The 27,946-nt window shown below is 44.0% G+C and overlaps 2 protein-coding genes across 21 annotated transcripts in view; both read left to right on the top strand.

Moving 5' to 3' along the window:
- The window catches only part of mcf2lb (mcf.2 cell line derived transforming sequence-like b), a 34,438-nt gene extending 13,398 nt beyond the window's left edge, over window positions 1–21,040 (top strand). For 4 of the 18 annotated variants that reach the window (XM_078090193.1, XM_078090192.1, XM_078090189.1 and 1 more), the window contains 32 exons: window positions 2,157–2,240; window positions 3,513–3,627; window positions 7,011–7,101; window positions 10,063–10,182; window positions 10,283–10,399; window positions 10,611–10,760; window positions 10,864–10,988; window positions 11,654–11,768; window positions 11,862–11,981; window positions 12,650–12,841; window positions 12,930–13,121; window positions 13,336–13,495; window positions 13,620–13,681; window positions 13,783–13,868; window positions 13,995–14,061; window positions 14,142–14,257; window positions 14,389–14,458; window positions 14,537–14,629; window positions 14,709–14,801; window positions 14,888–15,013; window positions 15,621–15,842; window positions 15,946–16,038; window positions 16,439–16,517; window positions 16,661–16,730; window positions 16,862–16,968; window positions 17,164–17,256; window positions 17,538–17,600; window positions 18,097–18,162; window positions 18,723–18,832; window positions 19,561–19,673; window positions 19,770–19,873; window positions 19,971–21,040. In XM_078090193.1, coding sequence (XP_077946319.1) covers window positions 2,157–2,240; window positions 3,513–3,627; window positions 7,011–7,101; window positions 10,063–10,182; window positions 10,283–10,399; window positions 10,611–10,760; window positions 10,864–10,988; window positions 11,654–11,768; window positions 11,862–11,981; window positions 12,650–12,841; window positions 12,930–13,121; window positions 13,336–13,495; window positions 13,620–13,681; window positions 13,783–13,868; window positions 13,995–14,061; window positions 14,142–14,257; window positions 14,389–14,458; window positions 14,537–14,629; window positions 14,709–14,801; window positions 14,888–15,013; window positions 15,621–15,842; window positions 15,946–16,038; window positions 16,439–16,517; window positions 16,661–16,730; window positions 16,862–16,968; window positions 17,164–17,256; window positions 17,538–17,600; window positions 18,097–18,162; window positions 18,723–18,832; window positions 19,561–19,673; window positions 19,770–19,873; window positions 19,971–20,023 — 3,467 coding nt within the window. In that variant the 3' untranslated portion in view covers window positions 20,024–21,040. Of the gene's footprint in view, window positions 1–2,156; window positions 2,241–3,512; window positions 3,628–7,010; window positions 7,102–10,062; window positions 10,183–10,282; window positions 10,400–10,610; window positions 10,761–10,863; window positions 10,989–11,653; window positions 11,769–11,861; window positions 11,982–12,649; window positions 12,842–12,929; window positions 13,122–13,335; window positions 13,496–13,619; window positions 13,682–13,782; window positions 13,869–13,994; window positions 14,062–14,141; window positions 14,258–14,388; window positions 14,459–14,536; window positions 14,630–14,708; window positions 14,802–14,887; window positions 15,014–15,620; window positions 15,843–15,945; window positions 16,039–16,438; window positions 16,518–16,660; window positions 16,731–16,861; window positions 16,969–17,163; window positions 17,257–17,537; window positions 17,601–18,096; window positions 18,163–18,247; window positions 18,326–18,722; window positions 18,833–19,560; window positions 19,674–19,769; window positions 19,874–19,970 lie in introns of all 18 variants that reach the window. The other 14 variants (XM_078090194.1, XM_078090191.1, XM_078090182.1 and 11 more) reach the window with 9 other exon arrangements.
- Window positions 21,041–21,806: 766 nt separating this feature from the next.
- On the top strand, window positions 21,807–27,901 carry phf11 (PHD finger protein 11). 3 transcript variants are annotated; one of them, XM_078090203.1, is made up of 14 exons: window positions 21,807–22,253; window positions 22,386–22,490; window positions 23,189–23,322; window positions 23,422–23,456; window positions 23,537–23,682; window positions 23,764–23,786; window positions 24,030–24,091; window positions 24,185–24,246; window positions 24,842–24,876; window positions 24,956–25,020; window positions 25,197–25,317; window positions 26,280–26,552; window positions 26,622–26,693; window positions 27,218–27,901. In XM_078090203.1, the coding sequence occupies exons 1-10, from the start codon at window positions 22,113–22,115 to the stop codon at window positions 24,996–24,998; spliced, it is 786 nt and encodes a 261-aa protein (XP_077946329.1). In that variant the 5' UTR covers window positions 21,807–22,112; the 3' UTR covers window positions 24,999–25,020; window positions 25,197–25,317; window positions 26,280–26,552; window positions 26,622–26,693; window positions 27,218–27,901. The 3 variants fall into 3 exon arrangements, with proteins under 3 accessions (XP_077946329.1, XP_077946331.1, XP_077946332.1); XM_078090205.1 differs by having other exon boundaries at window positions 25,174–25,317; XM_078090206.1 differs by lacking the exons at window positions 24,842–24,876; window positions 24,956–25,020; window positions 25,197–25,317; ... (1 more) ...; window positions 26,622–26,693; window positions 27,218–27,901 and adding an exon at window positions 24,366–24,477.
- The last annotated feature ends 45 nt before the right edge of the window (window positions 27,902–27,946 follow it).

Raw genomic sequence — 27,946 nt, 5'->3', positions numbered from 1 at the left:
AGGCAGGAGACTGAAAATACGAAACCCAGAAGACACACTTGAACTAATCCTGTCTTCAAGCAGCGTGTGTGTCTGTGAAAGAGAAAGCAAGCAATAAACCCCCTTGCACTGATGTCCTAGGGCCAACAACCTGATGGGTGTTGCAAAACAAACAGTTAACAGTGTGACTCGCTGGTTTGTTAACACTGGAGTCCACTGGGAGTGCTTGAAGTCAAAGGGTTGCGACTGTAAAGGGACAAACCGAGGCCGTCTGGATAAAGAGGGAATCAACATCCATAACATGATGGTTATTTTGTGGTACTCCGAGATGGACTGAGTACGAAGCTACACCAGCTGGACGTTCCTCAGCCTGGGAAGGTATTGTGCCGTACAAAGGGTTACAAAAAGCTGTGTATTCCATTTGATTCATTGGAACATTGCATCCACATTGGTCTGAGCTTAAAAATTAACATGAACTTTTATAGTTACTGCTCTACAACATTTTTGGGAATTACTCGGCGTAACTTTGAGGGGCCAAACAAAGTCAGACTAGGAGAAAAAGTTCCAAATAGTTCATTTAACTTTGCAGACTATTGTGTTTGTAGCCACGTTTAAGGATAATGTTTCATTGGGAAACACTCCCTTCCTGTATTCTCATGGCTTTCATGGTCCTTCGATGTACATCCTCGGTTTTCCCCAAAATGTTCCACCTGCATTCTCAAGCCATCAGCACTTACTGAAGCTTTAAATGATAAATGGACCTAATATAGCCCGAATTATTGTCCTCAGTTTAACGCAGCGCAACAGATTCAAGATCATATGAGCAAGTTGGTAACCTTGGCATTTGCAGCACCAAAATAAAGTTATTTTTACTCATAAAAATACAGAGGAACGGACCTCGGTGACCGCAATGGTGGGTAGGGCCTCGGACATGGAAGTGTTTCACACAGAAGAAAAGGAAAGAAAACCGAGGAAATGTGAAATGTTCTTCATGACTACATCTGGTCGTTTAGCCTTAATGACAGAGTAAACTACAGGGCGCAATTTGCCTGTAACTAAATATAAACTATATACGTATCTTTAAACGTCCATTTGGTAGATGTGGCCAGTAATTGAGCAGCAGTTTTTCAGGTTCTGATACTCAGTCGCCCAGATGGAAGGAATCTTAACACAAATGTTTGCACAGCAAACAGGCCCGAAGGATTGATACTGAAGAAAACTACTCTTTATAGTGGCTTCTCAAGGACTGAACAGTGTAGTCCATTACTTTATTTCCCTCGGGCTTCTCGCCTCATGATGTGTGCATGACTTGTCACAGACGGATGTTTAGTCATTGCGACAAAAAAAGAATAAAGCTGATGACACGACACAGTGTGTTATGTTTTGTTATGTACGTTTTTTGTTAAAGGCTTTAGAAACCTAATAGAGAAAACACTTTTTATTTATTTGAGCTTCTCAAATACAAATCAATAGATACACTATGAATGATTTTCAGTATGAACTATGATAATTTACTGTTGGGTTTTTAGTTCACTGCAGCAGTGTTCAACATTTGGGTGCCATACAAAGATTCAGCCTTTGCTGTACCTGATCCTAAAGTCTTTTGCTAAACTGCTAATGCACTGCCTGTGTCCTCTGTGTGTCGTCTTCCAGTTTGATCCCTTTAATAACCACAATCCCAATCTCCTACTGGGGGTATAGAACCTTAAATCTGATTATTTTAATCCTTGTGGAGGGAGTCCGTGGGGGATGGATCGCTGTTGAAGGTGGAACTAGGGGAACAACAGAGCCTGTTGTCAATGCTGTATGTAAGATCAACAACAATTCTACGTTGCTGCAGCGATCAGCAACAGTTCACCAACAAAATGTCCATTTCCATATCACCTATTACCCCTCATCAAGAAAACCTTTTTCTGCGATGTTCTTCGGAAAACAAAGAATCCAAAAAACGTATAAGTGATTATTGAATTGAAGTACTGTCAAACATACGGCACTGTGTACTATTTGTGTGGGAGATGGTAAGTGACTGTAAATGTTACTGCCATAGTTATTCCTCCCTAGTATTTCTCCCTCTGTTGACGTACTGCAAAGCCGCTCTTTACGGATTTCCGGCTCCAACCATCCTGTACATCTTCAGCGCTGACGTCACTAATATTTCCCTTCCTTGTTTCCTCCAGATGACATCATGCAGCTGGACAGCAGTCCCCTCCGTGCTGCTGACATCACGCCCGACCTCAAGAAGCAGTTTGCCTTCCTTTCAGGTGACTCCTGCATCTCCACCACTGGTTTTGTGTGTACTGGGATCTCTGTCTGTCATCTCGTCCATCTGTTTGTTTCTTAATTGGCAACAATCATACGCCTCTTCTCTGCCGCCACAGGAATAATTTATATTTTCCCTGCGGCACCTAATATTTGAATAGTTAATGTGAACTGTTGCTCTTTGCAGTTATGATTTGCTATTCAAATATTCACTCCCTCTATTTTCGTCATTGCTTGTTTATGTTTCTGCCTAACTTATTTTGTTTACGATCCAGTTCATGATAAAAGCCATGTTTTGTGTATTCCCACAACATTTGAGATGTCTTCCACAGAATTATTTGTTACACTTATGTAATTTCTAGCAGTAATGTACTCAGTAAGCGCTGACCTTGTGACTGCAGCCAACTAGACAAATATTTAAGCAACAACATTGAAACCATGACCATGCACTCACTGTTGCTATAGTGATGAGAGAAGAAAAGGCAGAGGGATTGATATTCCAGTCACATGCACTGACCGAGGTGTGTGCGTGTGCGTGTGTGCGTGCGTGCAAGATTAAAGCTGTTGGGTGTTTGCACCAGTCGGTGTTTACAAACATGTTCCTCCTCTTTTTTTTGTCATGTAATACATTTAAAATTTCAGTAATTTTGGACCCTTTTTAAAACGTCTTTTCGTTCGTCTTCTAAAGATGAGCCAGTGAGCCTAACACAAACAAACAAACCGCTTTCTTTTAACATTAATGTTTTGGTCACGTAGAGCTCTGTTGGGAAAAGGAGTTGACGTATGAATGTGAAGTCATGTGAATTTCATCATATTTAAATCAGCAAGCAAATTAACTTTGTTTTAGGTATTAAAAAAACTTTTTTCTTATTTTTCAATTTTTCTTGTTTTCTCATGAATAAGAGAACAAAAGTTTTTAAGTAAAACTTTGTGGTACGATTGTTGTCCTATGACATGAATAATGAGATGCTGGACTTTTTTGTCTGGTCTATGATTATTATTATGACTGATTAAATCAACTGTCGACTACCTTATTCTCCCCTTTTTTCAGAGATTTTTCAGGACCGTCCACAACCATCAGTAATAGAGCTTTAACACCAGTGCCCCCATGTGGCTTTATTCTAACAGTAATAAAGACATTTTCTTTTGTCCCAGCCCACAGGGACTTGCAACTTTTTGCATCATCCCCAAAGAGCTGCAAATAGATCCAAATATTCTTAGAGGTATCCCTCAATTGAAAACGTCTTAATGTTCTTCTGTCTTCAATCTTCTAGGAGGTAGAGGAGATACTGGCAGCCCCATCATTGTGTTCCCAGAATTCCCTGCGTTTGGAGAGATCACGGACGGAGCGTTTCACAACGTGCTGACCTACCTGACTAGTGTTCCGAGGTAATGTCCCTCACTGATTATCACGGGCACGCCATCTAGTGGTAGACGTGTTCCTTCTCTTACGGTACTACCACTGATTTCCTGTCCCTTTCTTGTTATCAACGCTTTAACACCAAACCGCTTTCCCGGAGTCACAAGAAATGTGTTTTTTTTTCCTCATAATGCACAACACTGCTGTGGGTTTATTGATAAACTGAAAAGCCGCGGTCATGTTTTCTTTACATTTCAGACATCATGTGATAAAGTAAAACGGCTTACCGGGGTTTGAACTTCAAAGACGAGCAGGTCAAGTGAACTCAAAGTAGATGGATGTGGGAATGGATGTGATTGAGTCAGAGAGGCAGCAGAGATGAACATGTTCCTTTGTATAAATACCTTTTGTGTAATAAGTCTGCCAGTAGGTGGCAGTAAATACGTAAGCACAATTTAATTGCAGAAAGATGTAAGCTGCAGATGATTTATGCATTGGATGGGACAGCCAGTGTGTATTGCATCGTTATCTGTGGGGGAAGAATCATTCCTGTATTAATAAAAGGGCCAATTAAAAATCCAGGGTCTGTTATCAGTCCTCTGCAGACTCTCTTTGTACACATGGACGGACCTGGACGAGGGGGGGGAATTAAATGCATGAAACCATGTCTTTCTCAAACTATCCCTCCAGAATCGCATGCCCATACTCATATTTCCTCCACTACTGACTCACTCCTCCTAGCAGTCCCACCCTTCGTGACCCGACTGGTACGTAAAAATAGAAACCACAGCAAATCTAAATAATGAATGCAGACCGCTGAGTGGAGCTGTGTCTCTTGTGTGTGTGTGTGTGATGAATTCACATCAAATGATCTTCAACGTCTTGATGAGCAGCCCTGAATCAACGGTGAGATGGCGCCGAAGCCCCAGGTGTTCTGAACACTGAGGCAGATAGCCGATGCCCCGACAGGGCGCACAGTCCACAGCTGGGGGCAAATGTCCTGCAAGTCTGTGTTGTGCCCCTGAACAGCTGCTGCTATTTTAAAACAAATACCTTTGGAGCAATATTAATTATGTTGGTTTATCATACCTTATGTTTATTGCTATAAATAGTTTATTTATTGAAAATATGATATGATGTCTAATGTTGTAAAGCTATAATGTCTTAAGTATCAAATCCTTTTCAATATGCTTTAGGATTTTTAGACTGGGGATTCAGATTCAACTAGCATCTGAAGGGCAAGGAAAGCAGTATATTAAAAAAAAATGTGCTATGCGCATATAATATAGTGTGTGTGTGTGTATATAAACTGTACATATGTAAACAGTAAAGGTGCCAGTGTGACTGGGAGGAGGGTGTGTGGGAGGTTGGCGATGATGGAGAGGGGATGGTGGGAGTAGGGGAAGTCAGGGACTCAACGTGGTGCAGAGTGGAGGGTGTTGCCCGCTGGGGGTAGAAACTATTCCTGAGGCTGCTGGTCCTGAAACGGAGGTTCCTGCAGCGGAATGAATTAATAGCAAAGTCCTTTGTCCATTTCCTTGTTTAATCTCTCCTCGGCGGTGCAAATGTGTGCACATATGGATCTAGTTTTGGCTGATATATTTTATATTAAAAAGGTACCTTTTGCAGTAAGATTTAAGTAAGATGCTTTAATCTATTTTTAGGGACGCTGCAGCAGGCTCGCATATGCATTCATGCAGCAAATCGCCTCATCACTGCATCGCCATTAGACAGAGCTTTTTCACAACTCACAGCGTCACACTTTGTCCAGAGGAATCCAATTATTATAAGCACACGGATGCATGTAGCAGCAGCAGGTGCATAACCACCAAGTGGTTTCTATGCATATTTGAATTAAACGGTGAGATGTTTGTTTACAATACAAATGACAAGCATACAAGACGTTGGATGATTTCAAAATATTCTTGTTCAAGTAATTATATATTCAAAATAACCTTTAACATGATGATTTGTTTTAGAGTTTAGTGCTTAACTTACAACGATCCCTCTAGTAGACTGAAAAACTTATCAATTATATTGTTATGTAATGTATATAGATGACCATCTGTCACACATGACAATTTTTAGACGTTGTCTTTTTGCGTCGGCAGCAGTTATTTCATAGTGTTTTTTTCTATTTTTCAGCCTCAAGTGCTGTGTGTTCACCATAAACCACAGTCTCATCTCAGCGGCTGTAACTGTCTTGGAGGCAGTAAGAGCCCTTGTCCCACTCGTCTCCTCTTTGGCTGAGGTTAAAGCAGTTTGTGCTTTGAAAGCCCGAGTGGTTCCCCCTGCGTGACTCGGCGCACAGGTTTCATATAGGGATGACGGGGAAAGTGCAGAAAAAATGGACGAGTGCCAGTAACAATGTAAATGTTGCAGTGGGACGAAGTGGAGCAGCGGACGTGGATAAACATTCAGTGTTTTCCTAACAAATGAAGCCTCGTGCTCACAAAAGCACCCTCCTTTGAGTCTGTCCCCTCCCCCCACATCCGCTGACTGGCTTCTAGAGCTGCCCATCACTCTGCAGCCATTCTGCAATACGCTCCTGTCTCAGAAGCCCCCAGTCTCTCATTGGAGGACTGATGGAGGCAGTGCAGGGTGGCCGGCTGGATGCTGTGGGGTCTGAAGCATTTGGCTCCTTCCCCTTCAAACGGCACGGCACACTGGGATCCACCTCTCAGACACAACAACGTGTCCTGTGTTTTTGTTTTGGCTTTACTTTCCCAGGACTGCTCATTATTTAATCAGTTGCCCTGCGCAGTAAGTCTTTGCATGATGGCGGACGGCAAAGCAAATACGTGAGGATTACAGCGATGCCCCTGCACGGTTCTATCAGGACTGTAGTTGAATCGTTTTTTTAAGTAGACGCAGGAGATTCTGCGGGTGAACGGCACATGCCATTGTTATTGATTGCTGGTGGCGTGTAAACCATACAGCCCTCCTCTCTTCTGGGACCAGAGAGGAAGGGGGGTGGGCGGGGTGCAGGGAGAGATCTGGGGGGGGTGGGGGGGGCGGCAAAAAATCTGGAGGTACTTCACAGCATTTCCTTTTATGGAGTGCACCAGCTGTCCAAGAAGATAAAGAGAAGCGTAACTAAACACCGAGCTGTGAACAAGCACTCAGGTTCACTGTCGTCTCACTGCGCGCACGGCAACTGAACACTACATGTATGTTTTATGTCTTTTGTTTTTTCTCTTTGCACTCTTGTGTTTCTCAACTGCTTCTATTGAAAGTGTCAACAGTCATTGGATCGGGGCATATCTCGCTGCAGTGTGAGATTTCTGTTTACCTGTTAGGTAAAAGTTGTCTTCTCACCCTTCTTTGCGCTGTCATCGCGCTCTGCTCACTTTGCAGCGTGACGTTATTAGACCAGTAATTCATTGACATGTTCTCTGTCTGTGTGCTTCAGTTTGTCTTCGACTGGCGTGGGTTTCATCCTTGTCATCGATCGACGGCAAGACCGATGGGCGGCCGTCAAGGGGACCCTGCTCCGCATCGCAGTAAGCTGACCGTGCACTTTCTCGCTCTCGCTTGTTGTTAATCTCTGTGTGCGAAAGGAACAACTGTGTTAGTCAACTGTTAAAGAGGCGCTGGGCTCGTCAGGGAGAGGGGGTTGTCAGGCTTGTCCACTATGTGGGGGAGATGGGGGGGTTGATATGAGTCAACCTCATCCTTGATCTCTATCCCATCACCATCAGAGGCTGCCATGGGTTTCCATAGCTACAGGGACAAATAAATAGTCCCATGCCAGAGAAGTGGATGTTGTTTTGTTCAAGCCGTCCTTGGAAATGGCCTCTACGCCAGAGTCGAGAGTCAATGTACTTACACACCGTTTGTAGTACTTTGATTAATTGCTGAATTATTCTTTAAGAGGAGAAGACGGCTATATAAAATGTTTACATTATGTATTTTTCTCTCTCTTGCCACTTCAATTGCTTTTTTTTGGTAGAGAAACAATACCACTAGTGTTTGCTACTAAAACAAGTGCTGTGGGTTTATTGATAAACTGAAAAGCCGCGGTTGAGGTCATGTTTTCTTTACATTTCTTTATATGAACGGGAGAAGTAACTCTGCTTTAATCAGCTCACTTTAGTTCTTCTTATCAGTTGTTCTGTGCTAAATGTTTTGTGAATGGAGGTGAATGCCTGGCAACTCTCCATAAAATGTGTCCGTGTGGGGGAGACGGACTTTCATAATCACACAATCTGCAAATTCCTTTTTTTTGGGGCTAAAACAATAAGAAGTGAACGACCGTGATATTTATGTCTATCTCTAATGTGAGTTTCATTCAGCTCAACATAACCAGCAACTATTGCCTGCAGGTGTAGCACAGAAATGGTCATTGCTGTTAATATACAGGAAACTGGAGAGTTTGGCTCCGACAGATCTCCAAAGGTTCGGCATTAACGCCGATTGGGGCAAAATAATAACTCGACCGAGGGAGAGATGTAGGAAAATAATGTAATGTCAAAGAGAATGAGATGAATATCACCAAGCATGGTCTCAAGAGACACGCGAGTCCATGTGTCTCATTTAAAATGAAATCATCATCACTTTTACAGGCTGGTACTATGGGGGATTCAGTCATCCCTGCACGAATGTCCTGCTTGGGGAGATTCAGCTGCTAAGTAGATGATGATGAAAACGGACACCTTTTCAAGCCGCCGCCGCAGCTGCTGTGTGTGTTTGTGTTGGAGTCTGGTTCATGGGCTAAATCGTATTGTAGTCACAGCACAACGTGTGATGTATTCACACAGCGAGGTTAATGAGTCAGTGTGTACATGTTACAAGGGTGTGTTTGTCTGTGAGGGGCTATTGAATGTGGATGCTGCCGAGGGATTCCCTTTGTCTTTTTCTGTGCCTTTTTATATGCGCACACTTTTGCACATGTGCTTGTGTGAATGTGGGTCAGTGTGTTTGAGGGAAAAGCTGCCGGTCGCCGTGCATGGCTGAGTTTGATCTGATGACTGACAGAAAGTGTGTTCATAGACGGCTCCTAATTAAGTCTGTAGAGTTGCTGTCAGTCCCTGAAGGAAGCCCTCCTCTCTCGTCATGTATCTGGCTCTTCTTTCAGGCTTTGTGTGTGTGTATGTGCGCGCACGCACGCACGCATGCACGCACGCATCTCATAGCCAACAATTGACAAAGAACAAGTAGACCATGCCAGAGACCACATCTCTGAGCTGCATGGTTGCATTGACAATTTGCATTTAAAGGTTAAGTCTGGAGATATTCTATGTAGTCAGTGTTTTCACCACGCACGGTCGTGCCAAACGGACACCAGCGCAAATATTCCCCTGTGGACCATCGAGCCCCAGCACACTGAATACGCCCCCCCCCCGCCTCCGGTTGGCCGAAGCAAATTCTGTGTTCTAGTGAGGATCCATGTTGCTGGATTCTTTTAAGAGTCAAAAGGAAACTCCAGTGCCCATGTTTATTGTAATATAATTAGAACAGCGCTACATGCCACAGAGGCACGGGACACATCAGGCTTTGTCTCAACGAAGGTCAGTTTTTGATCTGGTTATTTTTAACCATAAATACGCTGAATAGGTCTTTCTAGTATCGTAGCACCCACTACTACCACAGTGTAAAAACAGCAGTACGTCCCACCATTTCTCCAGATGGCGAGGGACCATTTTCACAGAGCTCCTCCTTGTTTTGGCAGGTCACCAAGGACAACCACTGAATTGATTTATTAATTTCATTAACGGAGCGTATCTCAAGTGGTTCTTATTAAGGGTTGTTTCATTGTCATTTCTGCCTAGAGCAGCATTCCCCAACTCACTCGGGAAGGGCAGCCATTCAGGCGGAGCAGCCGTTTAGGTCATTAGCTAATTAAAGTAGCATTAAGAATGGTATAGCTTCAGGAGGGGAGATCAGTGTCCACCCTCAACCATCATCCAGCTGCTGGCGCAGCAGTGCTTACTTGGTCATTCTGACAGTTAATAGCATTTTATTGGCTGAGCTGAACTGCGTGTTAGCATAGAATGATAAATATGAGGAGAATGTTTCCAAAAGGATCTAGCAAACATTTTTTCTTTTTGCTTAGTGTATCTTCACTTTATGCAAAGTGTGTTTGCAACCCAGGAAAGAGCATTTTTTTGTGCATCACTCCAAATTATTAAGTATCACCGATGCCAGCTGGGTAAAGACAGCCCTGTGTGCCTGCACACATGTACTGCACGAGTTGGTGGTGACTGCCTCATTATTCACGCACCAGCATTCCAGGGAGGTGAAGATTAATGGCCCTGCTGCCAGAGGACGATCCCGACATCCCCCACGTCTTTTCCCTGCTCCTGTACGCTACACACTCCACCAACATGCTGTAATGTGTTTGAGCGAGGCTTTCCACCTGGGATACGAAGGCAGGGAATATAAAGGAAGTGCAGGCTGTCGGAAGAAAGAAAAGAACCCATCCTACTGACGTGTATAACGGACTCATTTCGGACTCTTTTCAGGGCTCCTTCCCAGGGAACCTCCAGCTGGTCCTGGTCCTGAGGCCCACCACCCTCCTGCAGCGGACTCTCTCCGACATACTCTTCAAGTTTAACAAGGATGAGTTCAAGATGAAGGTGCCGGTGCGTACTGTCACTCTTACCATTGAAGAAACCAACTTATTAAAGAACGACCATAAAAATTCTGTGTGGTGTGTGTGTGTAATGGCTGTTTCTGTCTCAGGTGATCATGCTGAGCTCAATAACTGAGCTCCATGCCTACATCGACCACTCCCAACTGACCAAGGAACTCGGAGGAACTCAGGAGTACTGCCATGAGAAGTGGATCTCTCACCGCACTGTATGTACACTGTACACGCCACCTTAGTGGTCAGCATGCACACTGCCACACGTAACAAGCGACTGTATGAGGGAGCTGTATGAACACATTCAGGGAAATATGTGCATGTAAAAGCCAGAGACAATCAAGACATAAAGAATTGGTCTTAAGTTTAATACTCTATTGGTCAAGTTGCATGCCAACAGTCTTTGTTGTGTCTTGCGTGCTTCAGGCTATTGAAGGCTTCGCATTGATGGTAAAGAAAACAGCGCAGATCCTGCAGTCGTTTGGGACTGTGCTGGCTGAAACGGAACTCCCCAACGACATCCAGGCCACAAGCGTCCTGCTGAGCACACACACCAACAAGAAAGACAAAATGAAGGTAACACCGCTGACACATATGGATTATTTATGTGTACACAGTGTATTTGGTGTGAATATCAGCTGTGCATTGATTCACTCTTTCTGTCTGTGCGTGTGTGTAGGAGGACCTGCTGGTTGCTCTGAATCAGGGCAGCAGGCTGCTGGAGAGCATCAATGAGCCGGTGGTGCGAGACCCCGATCACAACATGAACCAGGACGAGCTTGAGAATCTGGCCACTGTGCAGAGGTAAGAACCACCTGAGCTGATGAGGCTGCAGGTTGGCTACTGATAGGAAGTCAACATCGGTATTAACATGAAGGCACCAGAAAGATGAAAGTGGAACTGTTTTTCCATCTTTGACACATTTGGTTTGGACCTTTCTACCGTCCAACCATTATACGTCGGCATCTATTACTTTGTGAATGATTAAAACCATGTGAAAAGATAATACTCTTTTCAGCTTAGAGCTTTACATTGTTAATTATTTTTCTTTTGTTACATTAAAAATAGTTGGACTAAAATATATCTATCTTTTGATTGTTACACATCTGATTTCAGCCTTTTAATTTACTCTAGTTGTATTTATTAATTTTTTGTTGATGCTAATCAACTGCTAATCTGTTCATAGCGGTCAACTATACTGCTCAGTATAGTTGTCAGAGCAATGAGGTCAGATTTGAGGTCGGTCAGTGCAGTATTTTAGGTACACTGAATGCATTGAATCCCATGTCAACGGGCATTAGCTCTGCATAACACACACACACACACACGTCCAAATACCAGCATCAGAATCCCCACTGCTTTTTCTGCTTCTTTGGTTTCTCCACTTACTGCTTGGGTCTACACTACGTCCTGATTTATTTTAATAATCCACCCCACCACGCCCCCACATTACTTTGCCCATCTTTCAGACTGTTGTCCCAGCTAGACGAGACTGAAAGGGCTTTTGATGAGTTTTGGGTGAGGCATCAAACCAAACTGCAGCAGTGTCTCCAACTGCGCCACTTCGAGCACAACTACAGAGAGGTGAGCCTGTTAGCTCTGTCCGAACTGTCCAGACAATGCATGTACAGACCACATGATCCCTATTGTAACTTAACTGTGGTGTTTCTGCTGCAGGTGAGGGCTCTGCTGGATCAGGTGTCTGAGAAACTTGCAACCTTCTCTGAGGTGGGGATCAGCCCAGCCCACGCGGACCATATCTTCAGCGAACTCTCCACCTATGAGGAGAGAGTTTGTGTGAGTAACACCCAATCCCACACAAATAAGGCTAAAGGCTTTGTGTAGCCATGCCATGAATAGATGAAGAATATATTCTATAATGCCTTCAGTGAGCCGGTCAGTGTTACAAAATAATGTGATTCTTTATTTATAGGCCTTGATTTATTGCTCTGCCACCTGCACAATCTAAATGTATTCTTTTTTTAAAGTAGATATAAATAATCATTTTAAAGTCCATCCTAATCTGGATCAACATCTTGAACATGTGTTTCGAAATGTACATTACATTACATTACAATGGTCAATGGTGTTCATGATTTGGGGGATTTTTAAATCTTTATAGAAAAATACATTTTGCAAAAGAGTCCCATAACCACAACATCATATGTGTCATGCTGCTGTATAGTGCCACCTGGAGGGAAAATGGCATCACATTTTGCAGGGCCTTTCAGAGGTCACAGTTGCATATTTGGCCACTTTTTGTTTGTTATTGGACTGTGCCTTTAAGAAGTATCACAACTTATGTCAATAGATAATGGCTTAAAAAACAATTGCAGCCAGTATTGGAGAATGGTATGAAATATTCTTTTAACCCATGCAGTCCATGCATGCAGGCTCATCCAGGTCATTTAGAAAAGGAAAAACTACTGAGACATAACTAAGTATGACTCCACACTGGTCCACAGGAGGTGCTGGGTAGAGCCTCGTCGTTGGCCTGTGATGGCGATGACATGATCCACAACTCCCACTATGCCGAGGACTCCGTTCAGCCTAAATGCATGGAGCTTAGAGCCGTCAGTGAGAATGTGAGCAGCAACCTGAGGACCAGGAAAGACCATCTCCTCAAAGCCATGGAGCTGCACCACTGTTTGGAGAGAGTAAGATCACCCACAACACACCAGTGTAGCTGACTTGCTTTCTCGATTGTTGTTCATTTACTGATTCTTCCTCCTCTGCTGTCCTCAGGCTTCTAAATGGGTTGATGATGGTATATACCTGCTGGCGTCTCAGCCAGTAGACAAGTGTCAATCACATGAGGGGGCAGAGTTGGCCCTGAAGGAGCTGGAGCACCACCTGGATAATGCAGAGCAGAACCAGCTGTCAGAACTCAGTACCATCTGGAGGGAATACGAGACCGTGCTCAACCAGCAGTTCAGAGTAAGGCGAACAAACAACAAATAATAATTGCATGCACTGAGTTATTTTTCTCAGTTATTGGGTAAAATCAAATCATTAGAAACCCTCTAAACCATATTTATGCTGGAAGTGTGGGAGGGCTGAACACATTTAGATCATACTGAGAGAAACCGCTCAACTCAAAAATGCAGCGCATGTTTAAGTCATCCTCCTTTGATAACTCTCTGTGCCTCAGGACCAAGTGGAAAAGGTTTTCCAGAAGCAGGTGTCTATGCAGGAGATGTTCGACAAGAGGAGGGTCAGCCTGAAGAAGCTTGCAGCCAAACAGACCAGGCCGGTGCAGCCGGTAGCCCCCAGACCTGAAGCCTTCATCAAATCCCCCCTCAGCTCGCCTGGTCCGTCGCCACTCATCCACACATGGACCGTTTAGTTCACACAATTCAGAGCCTCTTGTCACTGTCAGTGGATGAATGATTAATATTTGTTTACGTCTCTACATTTCATCTTCGTCTTTCACAGCACACATAGCCCAGCAGGAGAGAAAGTGCTCAGAGGCAGACTCTGGGGACAGCTGTGAGAAGGTGAGTGCAGCCTTGGTCCTGATTCTGTTTGTGTCTCTTTGTTTGTGTTGTCTGTCCACTGATCACGGTGACCCGATGTATCGTTTTTTTTTCCCCCCCAGGGAAACGGACAACTGCAGAATGGAGACAATAACAGCCGACATGCGTCTCTTTCAGAGGAGGAGGAGAACCTGGCAGTGCTCAGGAGGTGCTCATTAATCTTTAATCAAATGACACCGCAGATGGACTGTGTGGAAACGGTTATCTCATTATCTGCAGTACCGTGCATCTGCCTTTCTATCCATCTCACTCTCTGATCTCTCCCCGCCTGCAGGCATGTTATGAACGAGCTGTTGGAAACTGAGAGAGCCTACGTGGAAGAGCTGCTCTGTGTGCTACAGGTGTGTATTCACTCCGACATGTTTATTCTTCTCTGTCCTTAACTGGTGTCTAGGATTTCAAGTTGTTTTGTGTTTTACAGGGATATGCCTCGGAGATGGATAATGCGGCCATGGCTCACCTCATCCCCGCTCCTCTGCAGAACAAGAAGGAGGTTCTGTTTGGCAACATGTTAGAGATCTACCACTTCCATGAGAGGTGACAGAGCACCATTAACTGACATCAGCCATCAAAGCAAATCAACGTTTTATTCAAATATCTCTTCTTCTTGTTTTTGCATTCGTCATCTTTGCATTTTCATCCACAACATGATTTATTTTTGCATCTAGGACGTTTCTGAGGGAGTTGGAGCAGTACACCGACTGCCCAGAGTTGATTGGAAGGTGTTTTCTAGAGAGGGTGAGTGAACTTTAGCCCAGAGATGTGAATCCCGCTGTGCTGATAAAGATGTTTCTTGAATATACGGATTGTTTTTAGATGACAGACCTGCAGATTTATGAGAAGTACTGCCACAACAAGCCTCGCTCTGAAAGCCTTTGGAGGCAGTGCTCAGACTGTGCCTTCTTCCAGGTGAACACCGTGAGCACCATCAAGTTTTGTCTTGTGTTGTTTCTCTCGTTTGACACTTTTGTTTCCCTTCTGCAATCAGGAGTGTCAGAAAAAGCTGGAGCATAAACTCGGCTTAGATTCTTACCTCCTGAAGCCCGTTCAGAGGATTACCAAATACCAGCTGCTACTGAAGGTACGAGGGTACCGATTGTCTTTTCAGTGGGATTTCTGGACTTTGTACGGTACGGCTGAGATGTTTGTTGTTGTTTCTGACCACAGGAAATGCTGAAGTACAGCAAGAGCTGTGAGGGGGCGGATGACCTGCAGGATGCACTGACCTCCATCCTGGGCATCCTCAAGGCCGTCAATGACTCAATGCACCTCATCGCCATTACAGGATATGAGGTGAAACATTAAAAAGTACACAGGCTTATCGATCAGAGAATAACCGCTGTGTATATATATATATATATATATATATATATATATATATATATATATATATATATATATATATATATATGTGTGTGTGTGTTAGGCATAAAATGGCAGATAGAGGCGTGCTGAGCACAGCGTTATATGATATTGTGCAAAAGCCACAATGATCTGTGTTCCTTGGTTCTTGTCTACGTGATGGACGAGTTCAATAATAATGAGGCAATACCATTGCATTAAAAAAAAAAAGCAAAACAAAGTACAATCAGATCCAACTCAATAAAGAAATGATGTGTATATATTATTTTTATTCATTATAAAGCAAAACCAAGCACTCTACAACAAATACATGCCCCTTAAATCAAGTGAGCACATCTATTGGCTCCCTGCCGATCTGAATACAGACTCTCCAGATGATCACCGACACATAACAGAGACTAGACAGAAAAGAGACGTGTTATGAAACAGAGTTGTTGTAATATCACATTATGGCCTCTACAGAGCATCTTAGAACAGAAGCGGCATGCGACCAATTGGCTTTGCCTTTTTTAGCATCTTTAACTCTTTCTTTCCCCAGGGTAATATGAGCGAGCTGGGTAAGCTGCTGATGCAAGGGTCATTCAGCGTGTGGACCGAGCACAAGAAGGGTCATGCCAAGGTAAAGGATCTGGCCCGTTTCAAGCCCATGCAGAGGCACCTCTTCCTCCATGAAAAGACCCTGCTCTTCTGCAAGAGGAGGGAGGAGAACGGCGAAGGCTACGAGAAAGCTCCCTCGTACAGCTTCAAACAATCTCTGAATGTGAGCACGCTTGCAAACAATTTGCTGCATTTGCCTCTTGAGCTGCCATCTATTTGAATTCATGACATGTTTTACGTTTTGCCGTGGCCGTCGTTTTCCATAGATGAGTGCTGTCGGCATAACGGAGAACGCAAAGGGAGACAACAAGAAGTTTGAAATCTGGTGCAACTCCAGAGAAGAGGTCTACATTGTTCAGGTACATTAAATCCTGATGGTGTTAACCGCTCATCTACATTCAACTCCCACTTGCACTTATCAAAATGTGTTGTGTTTCAGTAAAGGCTACTATAACAAACGTTCATTTTTATTGCCCTGCTGTCTTTAGGAAATGATTGGGGCGTTTTGAAAAATAAATGCACGTGGGAAGGTTTTTAGAGAGAACACATTTCAGTTCATTAAGTCTTTAACGTTTTCCGTAATCTGTTGACAATTAGAAAAATAGAAAATAACAACAGAGCTTATCCTTAAAGAGCAATTCTCTGCGTTTGAACAATAGGCTTTTATATAGCTGTCTACCTCCAGGTAACCGTTGTAGGCATTAATCGGCACCATGAACTTAATATTAACAAAATATTTGTTAATCTTCCTGTTTTCAGGCGCCAACAGCTGAAGTAAAAACCACCTGGGTGAACGAGATCAGGAAGGTTCTGACCACCCAGCTGGAAGCCTGCAGAGGTAGAGAGAGAGAAAAAAGTATTTATTGAACTTGTGTTCACACTGATGTTCACGTTCAACCAGAAACTGAAGCAATATTATAATCAGCATTGCCAATAGAAGTGAAATCTGCAAAATGATTGTTCTCCCTCTTTGTTTTAAAGCCAGTCAGCAGAAGGCACCTGATCAGGTGTTCCAGTTCCCTCCTGTGTCCAGTGGACCAGTAAGTCTCAGGCAAGTCAGCACTTCCCACCTCATTTCATTCCCTATCACAGTTTAGATGTAGAGTTTGATTAATGACTTTTAATGTTGTTCGGCGGATGATCAGGCTGTTGAAGCTCATGCTGCTCTTTGTCTTCTTGCAGTCCGTTCAAGTCTGGTCAGAAGAGCTTTAAGAGGGGAGAGGAGAAGAAAGCTGAGCCCTGCAGCCTTGATGCCGATTCCTGTTCTTTACCGAAGTCCACTGGAAAAGGTGAGGAGAGCGAACAGACTTTTTGTAAGTAACAATCTGCACTTAGAGTATATCTCTTTAGTGATTAACCCATGTCTTCTCTTCTGTCTTTTCCACGGAATCATATAACACGTTCCCACTTGTCTTCCTCTATATAATCTTAACTCACCCTCTTCCCTCCCCCTTTTTTTTGTCCCATCTTCTTCTCTGGGTCAGACGAGGCTGTGACAAGCCCCCCCTCAGACAGAGCTGCTGTGGCTAAAAAGCGTTTTACTTTACAGGGCTTCAGTAACCTCAAAGCCCAGAAAGGTAACTTCAGGCCATTCTGTCACTTTCATGCCCAGTATATCACATCGTTATTGTCGAGTCACTCGAGAATAGACATTTAGACTCATTTGCTTCCTTTCCGAGAGTTAGAAGAGAAGTTCACGTCACAGACACGTGAACTGTATCAAACTTCTCATTTAACTTAAACAAGTAGGTTGTCCGAAGTCTCTGAGGGACAAAATAAAAATATACTAAATAAATCTGTAATGTACTTCCAAGAACGTTTGCTCAGTAGGTCAAATACTGCATGCTTCCCTCCACAGAGTCCTCCACTACTGATGATAAAAGTTTAACATTTCCATCCATGATGATCCTCCTCTCATCAGGTATCACACAACTCTAGAACGTGGGTTCGTTTAATCCTGCACAACACCCTTTTTCCAACTTTGGCTTGTAATAGTAGGAAAAGCACAGTTGTAACTAAAACTGTTAACAATGGCTGGTTTTATTTAATACTTATCCAAGTGCCTCAGTGAGTTGTGACAGTTCGCCAGCAAGGGCCCTTAAACCTGCACTTTTCTTACTGTAACGTACTAAAATGATGTTCTTTCGGTAGCTCCCTCCATTCAAAAAGCATCACAACATTGATCTGCGTTCGGCAGGTTTCTTTTTATCAGAATTGTCTACCTGTGTATTAGTCGTCTTTCCTCATCCTTTTCTGGTCCATATGTTAGTTTAGTCAGTGTCCTTGTACCCAGAGATGAAACTCTGCTGTTAACCACATGACCTTTGAGCCTTTCTCATCAAAACGTGCCATTTTGGTTGTGACTTCTATGCCTTAAACAACCACGCCTGTCCCTCCTCTTTTTTTCTTGGCGGCAGGATCTCCCACGAGTCCCGATCACAAGACGAAGCGGCAGAGCGACCCCACGCCGTTTGGCTTCAAAGGTCGGTCCCCAAACATGAGTTTTGTTCGCTGCAGCCGCTGCAGGGCGAGTGACTAGCTGTGTTTCTATCGCCTCCTGTCCATCAGATGCAGGTCCTGCCCCCCCCCACCTGAACAGGGCCAGGTGGTTCAGCACTCCTAGTCTCTTACAGACAAAGTGGAGAGGTACACTGTGTTGGACCCACTCCTTCACTCCTATAAACCCTTTAAGGACTCTCTTCCTCGGTTGTTGCTATGTGGTTCCACTTCTCCACGTTTCTTTCAGGCTTGGTGAAAAACACACTATGGAGGAATTCCTGCCTGCCACTTTTTCTTTGTTCGAGTCGGGGTTGAAAACATTGACGTGCATGCCCGTCTCCCTGCTCTTAAGAGCTTTGTGTTTATAGTTGAGGAGATCATTGTGTCTTGATGGGATTCCTGGGATTCTCTGTTCAAAGATCTTTTTGTGGTTCTTGCGCACTTTTTCACACTTGTAGATCTCTCACTACGGGTCACGCACATGTTTGACAGCGGCTGAAGATTTATGTTGTAAACTAAACACCTGTGTCTCCCTCCTCTTCAGGCTGGAACAAGACCTCCCTGTCGCTGGATGCCTCAGAGGAGCATGAAGGATATTCCAGCGCCGATGAGCCTCTTAATTCTGACCCAGAGGACGACGGCGGGAAGAAGCTGGTGAGTCACCCTGTAAGACGGCGACGTGTCAACCTGCCTGTACACCGGATTTAGATGTGATATATTTGCAGTACATCACTAAACAAGTAATAATTAGCAGCTGCATTAGTAAAATGATTAGGTCATAATAATTCATTTGTTTTATGAATGACGCCTCCTCGTCGGTGTGCACCACTAAAAGCAGCAGACTCACCCTGAAAGAACAATGAGGCAATGGGACACATTTCAAGCCACTGTAGATTATTCCTGCATCGTAAAGGTCAATTTTAAACTCACTTATAAATAAAGCAATGAGCCCTTGTTAACATGTTGTTGCACGGTAAACAAGGTGTTCTGTTTAATATTAATTATGTCTCTTTTGCATTATGGTGGGTTGGGGCCCTCGTATAGTGTGTGTGTGCGTGCGCGTGCGTGCGTGCCGCCTATTTAAACACACACAGGTTGACTTTTAACAAGAGACGTTTATCAAGAGACAAATGTGGCCAGAATGCCCCATATGATATTTGTCATGTTTCTCTTCCATTAACTCCAGAGGAAAACATCTGTCTGTTCAGCTGGTAAATGCTCCCCTATGTTCACCAGCTGTTTGCTGACTTGGACTATATTCATAAGTGCAGCTTCATAGTTGGATCCTGTTGATTGGTTATCCATAGTTGTCCATCGTAGCACAAAACTATCATACATCTCAACGCAACTTTTTTTTTTCTCCTAATCTCAACTTTGAACAGTGTGCCGGCAAATATACGGTGACGGGCGACTACGAGAATGCAGACGCTCAAGAGCTCTCGGTAAAGAGCGGCGACGTCGTGCGGCTGGTCAAAGAGGAGGACGACGGTCACTGGTGAGAATATCGCCACACCGCTGCCTATGAGGAAGGAACGCAATGTTGCCTTGTAGTACTCTGAAGGTTGGTCTGCGTTTGTCTACCTCCATGCAGGTTTGTACGTAACCTGAGCAGCTCCAAGGAGGGCTTGATCGCAGCCGCCAATCTCATCACGCTCATCGGAAAGTCCAAGTCCTGCCAGTCACTCACCAGCTCAGGTACTGAAACCAACCGGCCCAAAGAGAGTGGGACCGGAAAGTAGGTATTTGTTAAGCAAGAGCACTACATGTGACCTGTGTGTGTGTGTTATACCAGAAGGCAGTGGCTCTGGAAACCTCAGCACATCGTCCAGCTGCAGTGAGACCTAACCGGCCTCCTCCACATCAAACCCTGGACTCCTCATCATTTCCGACATCACCAAACTGCCCTCATTAATGCTAGCATCATGTTGCTATCTGTGCTATTGCCAACGTCGGTACTCTTGAGAATTTTGTCAGGTTTTCACAGTATTTTTTTTTTCATTTTTCAAATCATGTAAACGCACAGATTTAATAAGCCGATTCGTCACATGTTATAGACTTGATTGTCGTGCAATTGTGCGGTGACAATCCAGAATGCTGGTCGGATAAATACATCACAGAATGTCATTCCACTGCATTGTGAAGTGAACTTCCCCTAATCATACACTGCTCTGTACGTTCTTTTTTTTTTAAAGGAGAACAGTGGATCAGTGTTTAATATGTAATAGATGTATGGATGGGCCAGCGGGACTGATCTTCGTTAATGCATCTACTTATGTTCACATGAAAAGTGCAGAAGGTTAGTGATGATCTGGGGATGTCTGCTGTCTCTCTGCTCACCGCCACTAATCTACCCAAGCAGGAGGTTCTTAACGCTGCCGGCGCTGTCCCTGAAACGGGACGGGGATGAACATGTACAGCCTGTTTCGCTCCGATGAATGTTTTCTGAGAGCCTTCCTCTGCTTTTCCCTTTACAAGCTTATTTATTTGTAAGAAACAAAAGCCGTCATGTATATTTACTCACTGTTTTTGTACTTATTTTCTCCCTGTCTTCTCACGTCTGTTGTCATTAGAAAGCAGTTCTGCCACCAGCTTCCCCAGACGTTGTGTACGAGGTTTGTGTTTTGGGGTCTCCGAGGGCCTCGTAGTATAACTCTGTGAGTTTTCATGTTCGCTACAGTTTAAAAATGTTTCTCCATCACTGTATGGCGCTAACTTATTCCCTGTGGAGGATTATGTTCTGAATGTAGATATTGTCCATTAATATCAGTTTGTCATGAAATGTCTGAGATGCTATATTGTACATTATGCGTGGTGCCGTCACTTGACTTTTCTTTTGTTTTTTACATAAACAACTTCAATTCAGTCTGTCTTTTTCTGTGAAGCCTATAGATAGAAGCTTTGTGTCTGCTGGCACTGAGAGGAACTCTTTTTGTTTTGCACTGGTGGAATGTGACTAAATTAATCACTCAGGGATTGTATTGAAGTACATGTTAAGATGGGACGTATTTGTACATGTCACTTTCTAATTCAATGCCACTAAACTTCAGAGGGAAATATTATACTTTGTTCTGCACAACATCTATTTGAAGGCTGTATTTACAATACATAGTTGATTAATTAATTGACTATTTTTATTTAATGGTTTCTCAAAAACACTGATTTAAGAACAAAACTCCCAAGAAAAGCGAGGCCGTGACGAAGAAAAGCTTATAGGAGGACGGGGTCAAAGCCTGGCAGCAAAACTGACGAATACCTGGACAACAAAAACATGAATCCCTCGAAGCTCCCTGCAGTCTCTTCACAGGACGCCACCTCGTCCCACTTCAAACGAAGGACGTAGTCGCGTGGGCGGAGAGGGGACAATGCCGCCTCCTGGTGGCGAGAGAGGTATTACAGCCACGCGCTTTGGGACGCCACCTTTTGACTCTATGCCGCCACCTGGTGGACAACTGCCTGTGTTGAACATCTCCACACTAAATGTAACACGGTTTACGTGCAAATAAATGTAAATAGACTCATATCTGATTGAAAGAGGTATAACAGCAACTAACGCTAACCAACTTTATGACTAAAGTAAACTACTAATGCTTCAGTCTACGTTGGTCCGGATATCACAAACATGAGAAATGAAACTGAAACTGCCCGATCAGATTGCCAGGTTCGTTAATCCGTACCCATTTATATGCGCGTCTAATATGCATTTTAATTCTGGTGTCTGTGAAACTAAGTAATAACCGTAGTATTGAACCTGGCTACTTTCTCAATTACCTCGAGGGAAAATATACCGTAAACACAATAACCACAAATAGCTTCGCTCAGAGAGCTTAAGGAGTTCGGGGGATTTTACACATGCAACCTGGCAACCGCCAAGCAAAGGGCGGTGAAACCAACAGTACGAAGTTCCCCATCTGCGCTGCAGCCTCGCTTGAACATTATGTACTTCATCTTGCAAAAAAAGAAAGAAATGGACAACAGAAGCAAACTGGAGTGTGTACTTTGTAAGAAGTGCGAAGAGACGAAAGTAACCGGGGCTTTATCGACCAAAGACGAAGTCACGGCTCACCAGAACTGTCTGGTAAATATACACATCGTGTCCTTCCAGCGAGAAACACCCGCGAGCTGTTCTCGTACCTGCAAACCTTTCAGCGGAATCGGAAATGAAAGGCTGTTTGTCCTCACTCGCGTTTCTGTTTTTGGTTCATTTCAGTTATTTTCCTCGGGCCTCGTCTGCAGTTCTTCTCCGCAGTTCGACGATCTGTTCGGTTTCTCTGTGGGCGACGTGCTGGCGGAGGTGAAACGAGGCAGCAAACTGGTAAAGCTTCTTGATACTACTTGCACATTTATAGACGTGTTTGTCCACAATAAGAGTCATCGCGATGGGGCGCGTGTCTGCCGGATGCCAGCGGTTTCCAGGGCAACCTGGAGGAAAAGCGCATGATGGGATGTGTTTCATTCCTCCGCGTGCACAGCGATGCTGCTCGGCGCCCTGTTTGATGGAAGAGTTGATAGTTCGATGTAATAAGTTATTTATCTAGGTCAGAGGTCTTCAACAGGGGGTCCGCGACCCTTAGGGCGTCCGCGTGGGTTCTTCAGGGTGTTCGCGAACATTTTGGTCAAGACAATCTTTTTCTTTTTAATAAAATAAAATTCAACCAATTTTTTTGTCATCAATTGTATTTATTGTCTTTACAAATTACCATGAATCCAACATATTGTAGCAAACAGATAAATTGATGGAGAAGACATTTTCTTCTCAGTCTGCAACACACACATTCAGCTACACTCAGCAGCTCTCAAGCTGATACGACATCACCGGCACCAGCCATTCAGATCGCGTTCATGCTCACGTCTAAAGAGCGCAACGCTCAAAAATAAAAGCTGGCAGACCAAACTCCGTAGAATAGGGGTCCCGTTTGGGGGACCTTGGCCTGAAAAACGTTGAAGACCCCTGATCTAGGTTGTAGGTTTACAGATGTATTTATTGTGTATTTCATTTGATGTTTGCGTTAGATGTGTTCCAGATGTCAGCTGAGGGGGGCCACTGCTGGGTGTGAGGTCAGACGCTGCAAGAAGTCCTACCACTACCCGTGTGCTGTGCAACACAAAGCCAACGTTGTGGAAGATGCAGACGAGGGGAAATATGTGTGAGTCCAACACAGCTGAATATGTACTTTTTTCTTTTCAGACGGCCTGTAGTGCAGTTTTTGAATTAATGTTTTCCCTTTTGGCAAAACTATCGTCAGGCTGTACTGCTCCAAACACAGTGAACCAACTCAAAGTAGGTGCCCTTCCTCCGCCAAACACCTTTTCAGTTTTTAACAACCATGTGTTGAATTGTTGAATTGTTTCATGTTCCAGATAACAAAAGCTCTGTGAACGGACGTCCCTCCTCCGTCACCGGGTCACAAACCGTGATTAAAACCATTAATCAGAGCGAGGCGGGACCATCTAAGGTTGGATTGATGGGAATATCTACTGTAACTGTGAGGCCTTCAAACTCCAAGGTACGAAGATCGTCCATAGTCACCTAAAATAAAGCTTTTCAGGATGACTCAGTGATTGGAATCCTTTTGCTTTTTATACAGAGACGGTTGAGTTTCCCAGACAAGTAAGTGCGAGATACTTTGCATGCTTGACTGTTACAACTTGGTCCATTGCCCTTTGGCCTTTTTTATACCTTCCGTTTGCAACTTCATAACTTATAACTTGCAAACTGTGCCACATTGTACCGCAACGTCTTTTTCCCTCCTATGACTTCTCTGCTGCTGCTTAAAGCTTCCCCTGGATGCTCCGCTTCCTATAAAGCGTTTATTGAGCAGTTCTAATGGCCGTCCTGCGTCCCGCCTCACAGACAGGAGGGGATTCCGTCCAAACGTACGCCGAAGGTCTTAACGGATGATTCTTCAAATTCAGGTGAAGGCCCCTCCAGACATGAGAACGTGTGACTTATTTAATTCCCTGGTTTCAAAGCGGGTGCCAGATCTGTTCCGTTCTCCTCTGCTGCAGATGAGCCCGATAAGGACATGGCGTCATTTGGCCCCATAGAGACAGACTCATTCGAGGCCGAGGTGAGTGCAATGTTTGTTCATCTGTAACTTCATCACTAATCAACATGTTCAATTATCTGAAAATAACTTGTTCTTCTCTTTCATTTATTGCTCCTCCCACTTTTCCGACTGCGCGTCAGTTGATCGGGTGAGAACAAGCTTATGTGATGGCCTGAAATTAGACATGGAATGGATTTTACAGTTTAAAAAAAACTGAGTTACTGTAGACTTTAGAAACACAAATATCACAAACATTGTGATACAACTGACTAGTGATGAAACCACTAGTTCCGTCACTTATCAATTTAATTGTTAACATAATTTATGTTAAACAAGGGCCATTTGCTGTTTTTTAGAATTTATTTGGATTTGTGCCCTCATATTAATGTGGCAGTGCCTGTTTATGCCTGTGCCTTTTTTACATTTATCTCATAGTTCTCGTGGTTGCAGTGATTTAGGTTACATTAACATCCAGTCCCATTCAATGCCAAAGTAAAGCCACTGTTTATGGTTAAAAAATACTTAATTTGTGTTTGATGCATTTACATGTTGGGTTTCTCTTTTCGTGTTGCTGGTCACATTAAAACAAGAGCACTTGTTTGTCGTCCACACACAGAAATGGCGGCGAGAGTCCCGATGCTTCCACTTCAGGTGCGGCGGGCCGTTACACCAAACTCTGTGTACATACAATATGTGGCCCCCATACAAATACTCCTGCTGTCTTCTGTAGGCCCCCCCGCGGTGAACAGGACCATGGCTGGGCCCAAAGATGACGAGGACACGATCCTCCTTTCAGTGAGTTGGAACATAACTAACGCCGCCTTCATTAACTCATTCATGACTCGGGTCGGGCTCTAGTCTGACATCCTCAATCCCCAAAGATTACTGAAGCTGATCTCGATTGATCTTCCTGTGAGTCTGGACTTTTATATGTAACTCAACTGGCAGGAAATGTGTCTGCTTCCTGTCAGGACGCTGAGTCGGAGAGTCTGCTGCTTCCTGCTTCGCCCTCGAGTCGCTCCGTGCCGACTCTGTACCCCAGCGTGATTTTGTTAGGCAGCGAGGAGGAGCCGGCGCGGCTATCAAGCGAAGGTACAGTCGCCTACTTTACTGTTTGTTTGTCCCGGGAGGATGAGATCAACTCTCCTGGGTTAGGAAATTGGGACGTTACAATTTTTCGATTTAGTATTTGATTATAGCCAGAAACAAGACATGAGATGTGATGGTGGTTGTAGATTTTGCGTGTAGATTTTCCTCCTATTACTTTTACTTTGGTGACAATCAGAAATGAGTGAATCCGAGCTGCTGAATACGCTGCTCTTCACAGGCAGCAGCTTGTTTTCTTTATCCAACTAGAATCACTACATTTCTGGAGGAATTGGCAGAAAATGTGTTTTTCTCAATAATCTACATGCATTAACTCGTGAACATGAGGAAAAGGCTTTATCTCAAGAAAAATTGAATGAATGAATAATTAACTCATCTTGATAAAGATAAAATGTTCCTGGCTCCTGTGGTGGACTCCACAGCCCTCTTTTTGCTCGGGGTTGGCCAGTAACGCTGGAAGAAATGCCAACCGGATAAATATTTGGCATCAAAAAAAAACTTCAGTGAAGGAGAGATTTTAATTACCACTGCATGTTCACCAGCTTTAAGCCAATATATTAACTTTAAAATGCAGTTGCATGCATGTTGCTCTGGGTGGTATTTAAATTGCAGGAGAATGAGCTCTCTGATAATATTTACAAACTACAGTTTATTATTATTATTATCTTGAAGTTATCAAGATACATCCAGAACGGTTAAAAAAGTAATTTCCCAAGAGAAATGAGTCCTGGTCCGAATGGGGCTTCGTTCTCCGCTGAGCCATCGTTTGTATGAAGAACGGTACATTCGGACACTGTGCATGATTGCTAGTCGATATTCACCCAAAACAGTACACACGTTTGTAAACGCCTGCATATAAAATGTATTATGCTCATACTCTGCTAAGCTTTACAGAGAGAACCAACATGTTAGCCATTCATATGTTATTTATTAAAATAACTTTTCAGGGTCCAGTCCCGATCTGAGCTCCGCTGGGCGCCCCTCCCCTCCTCGCCGCGTTGCCGTTGACGCGACGCCACCCGACACCGCCGGTCTCCCCCTCGCGTCCTGCGCCTCCCCTGCTTTGGCGCCTCCCTCTTCCCCAAAGCCCGGCTTAAACTCCGCCAGCTTCTGGAAAAGCTGCAACGCGGCGGGATGCACGCAGGGCCTCTTCACGGGTTTCCTTAACGACATGAACGACATCTGCAGCAGAATTCAGTCGGACCGAGCCAGCGGGGAGGGTGAGCGACCGTCTGCACCCGAACGTTTCCGACGCACGGAGGTCTGAGCTCTCGCTCTTCTTCCCACAGATTACGACCACGCACTAACAGTGATGACTGTTGACGGGAAGCTGGCAGAGCTCGTGGCCAAGCAGCAGGAAGGTGTGTAAAGCGTCTACGTTTTATTTGCTACGTGAACGTAGGTTTGTTATTATTATGGAAATGACGTATTTGAGTTGAGCCTCAACACCTGCTGCACCTCAGCAGGCAGATCGGTTGGTCCTCCTCCTCCTCCCACACTGCGGAGCGATCTGCCAGCGTGGAGTCAGGCAGGAGGATGTGGTGGTATTGATCACTGAGCCAAAGGTCACAGGAGGCTGCTTTCAATTCCAGGTCTAAGAGTAATAGGACTTTTGTATGGTACCAACTTAATGGTCAAAGTTTTGATTGAGGGATGCAGCAGAAAAGTGGCAATCAGGATAGTGAGTAATGCTCATCTTACTAACTAAAGGATTCCTGCATACACCATATCGATGTATTAATAGGCTAAGCAAGTTAATTACATTTTTTCAATTAAACCCTTTGCAGTCAGTTTGATGAGCTTAACCGTTTTATGTCTACAAGCATTGAACTTGAGCGCTGCCATTTGTGTCCGGATTTCTAAAAGGAAAACACTGTTTCCACAGAGTTACAACGGAAACAAACAGAATTACAGAAGGCAACAACTGCTATGAAGGAGGTCGTCTCAGCACTGAAGATGGGAGTCGGTATTTAGTCTTCTGTCAAATTTACTCAAACAGAAAGACGTGTATGTGGAAATCTCAATGTGTTGTTCCTCAAACTGGGTAAATACAGGAACAGCCCAGCTTCTATAACAGCAAATAAACTTAAAGAGCGTCTTATTTCTCCGCTGAGGAGCAGGAGATGATCATGAGATCAAATGTATTATACATATTTTATGCTGTCCGTCCTCACTAAAGGTTTCTTCCCATCAAATACGTTTTCATTGTTTGGGGAGTTTTTCCTGTGCCGATGTGAGGGTTGTCACATGTGTACAGACCTCTGAGGCAAATTTTCAATATTAAATGAATCATATAATCATGGCAACAGCTGACACCGTCCCACTGCGAGGCTACAAGCCCGACTAAGTTAACAATAAATGTAGCGTTGTTACTCTAAATGTGTCTGCTGGCAGGAGGCTTCATGAATGATAATGATCTCAACTCGTATGTAAATAAAAAAACAAGCCCAAGAATATGATACATGTAGGTGACCATATAGAACTAGGTTTTATTATGTGTGTGAATGTGTATGGGAGAATCATTATCCATTGAAGTTTATTAAGCGACAAACCAACTTTACGAAGAGCACGACATGCAGCTGCTTCCCAGATGTTCTCTGCATCGCCACACCAT

Source organism: Gasterosteus aculeatus, chromosome 16, assembly GCF_964276395.1.
Source record: "Gasterosteus aculeatus chromosome 16, fGasAcu3.hap1.1, whole genome shotgun sequence".
Taxonomy (NCBI): Eukaryota; Metazoa; Chordata; class Actinopteri; order Perciformes; family Gasterosteidae; genus Gasterosteus; species Gasterosteus aculeatus.
The sequence above is the reverse complement of the archived record's forward strand: the minus strand, read 5'-3'. Positions and strand labels throughout refer to the sequence as shown.

What these genes read in the sequence shown, in the direction of transcription:
- phf11 (XM_078090203.1), top strand. Translation starts at nt 22,113, where the DNA reads ATGTACTTCATCTTGCAAAAAAAGAAAGAAATGGACAACAGAAGCAAA. An exon ending in CGGCTCACCAGAACTGTCTG is followed by an intron (nt 22,254 to 22,385) that starts GTAAATATACAC and finishes GGTTCATTTCAG; the next exon opens with TTATTTTCCTCGGGCCTCGT. An exon ending in ACACAGTGAACCAACTCAAA is followed by an intron (nt 23,457 to 23,536) that starts GTAGGTGCCCTT and finishes TTCATGTTCCAG; the next exon opens with ATAACAAAAGCTCTGTGAAC.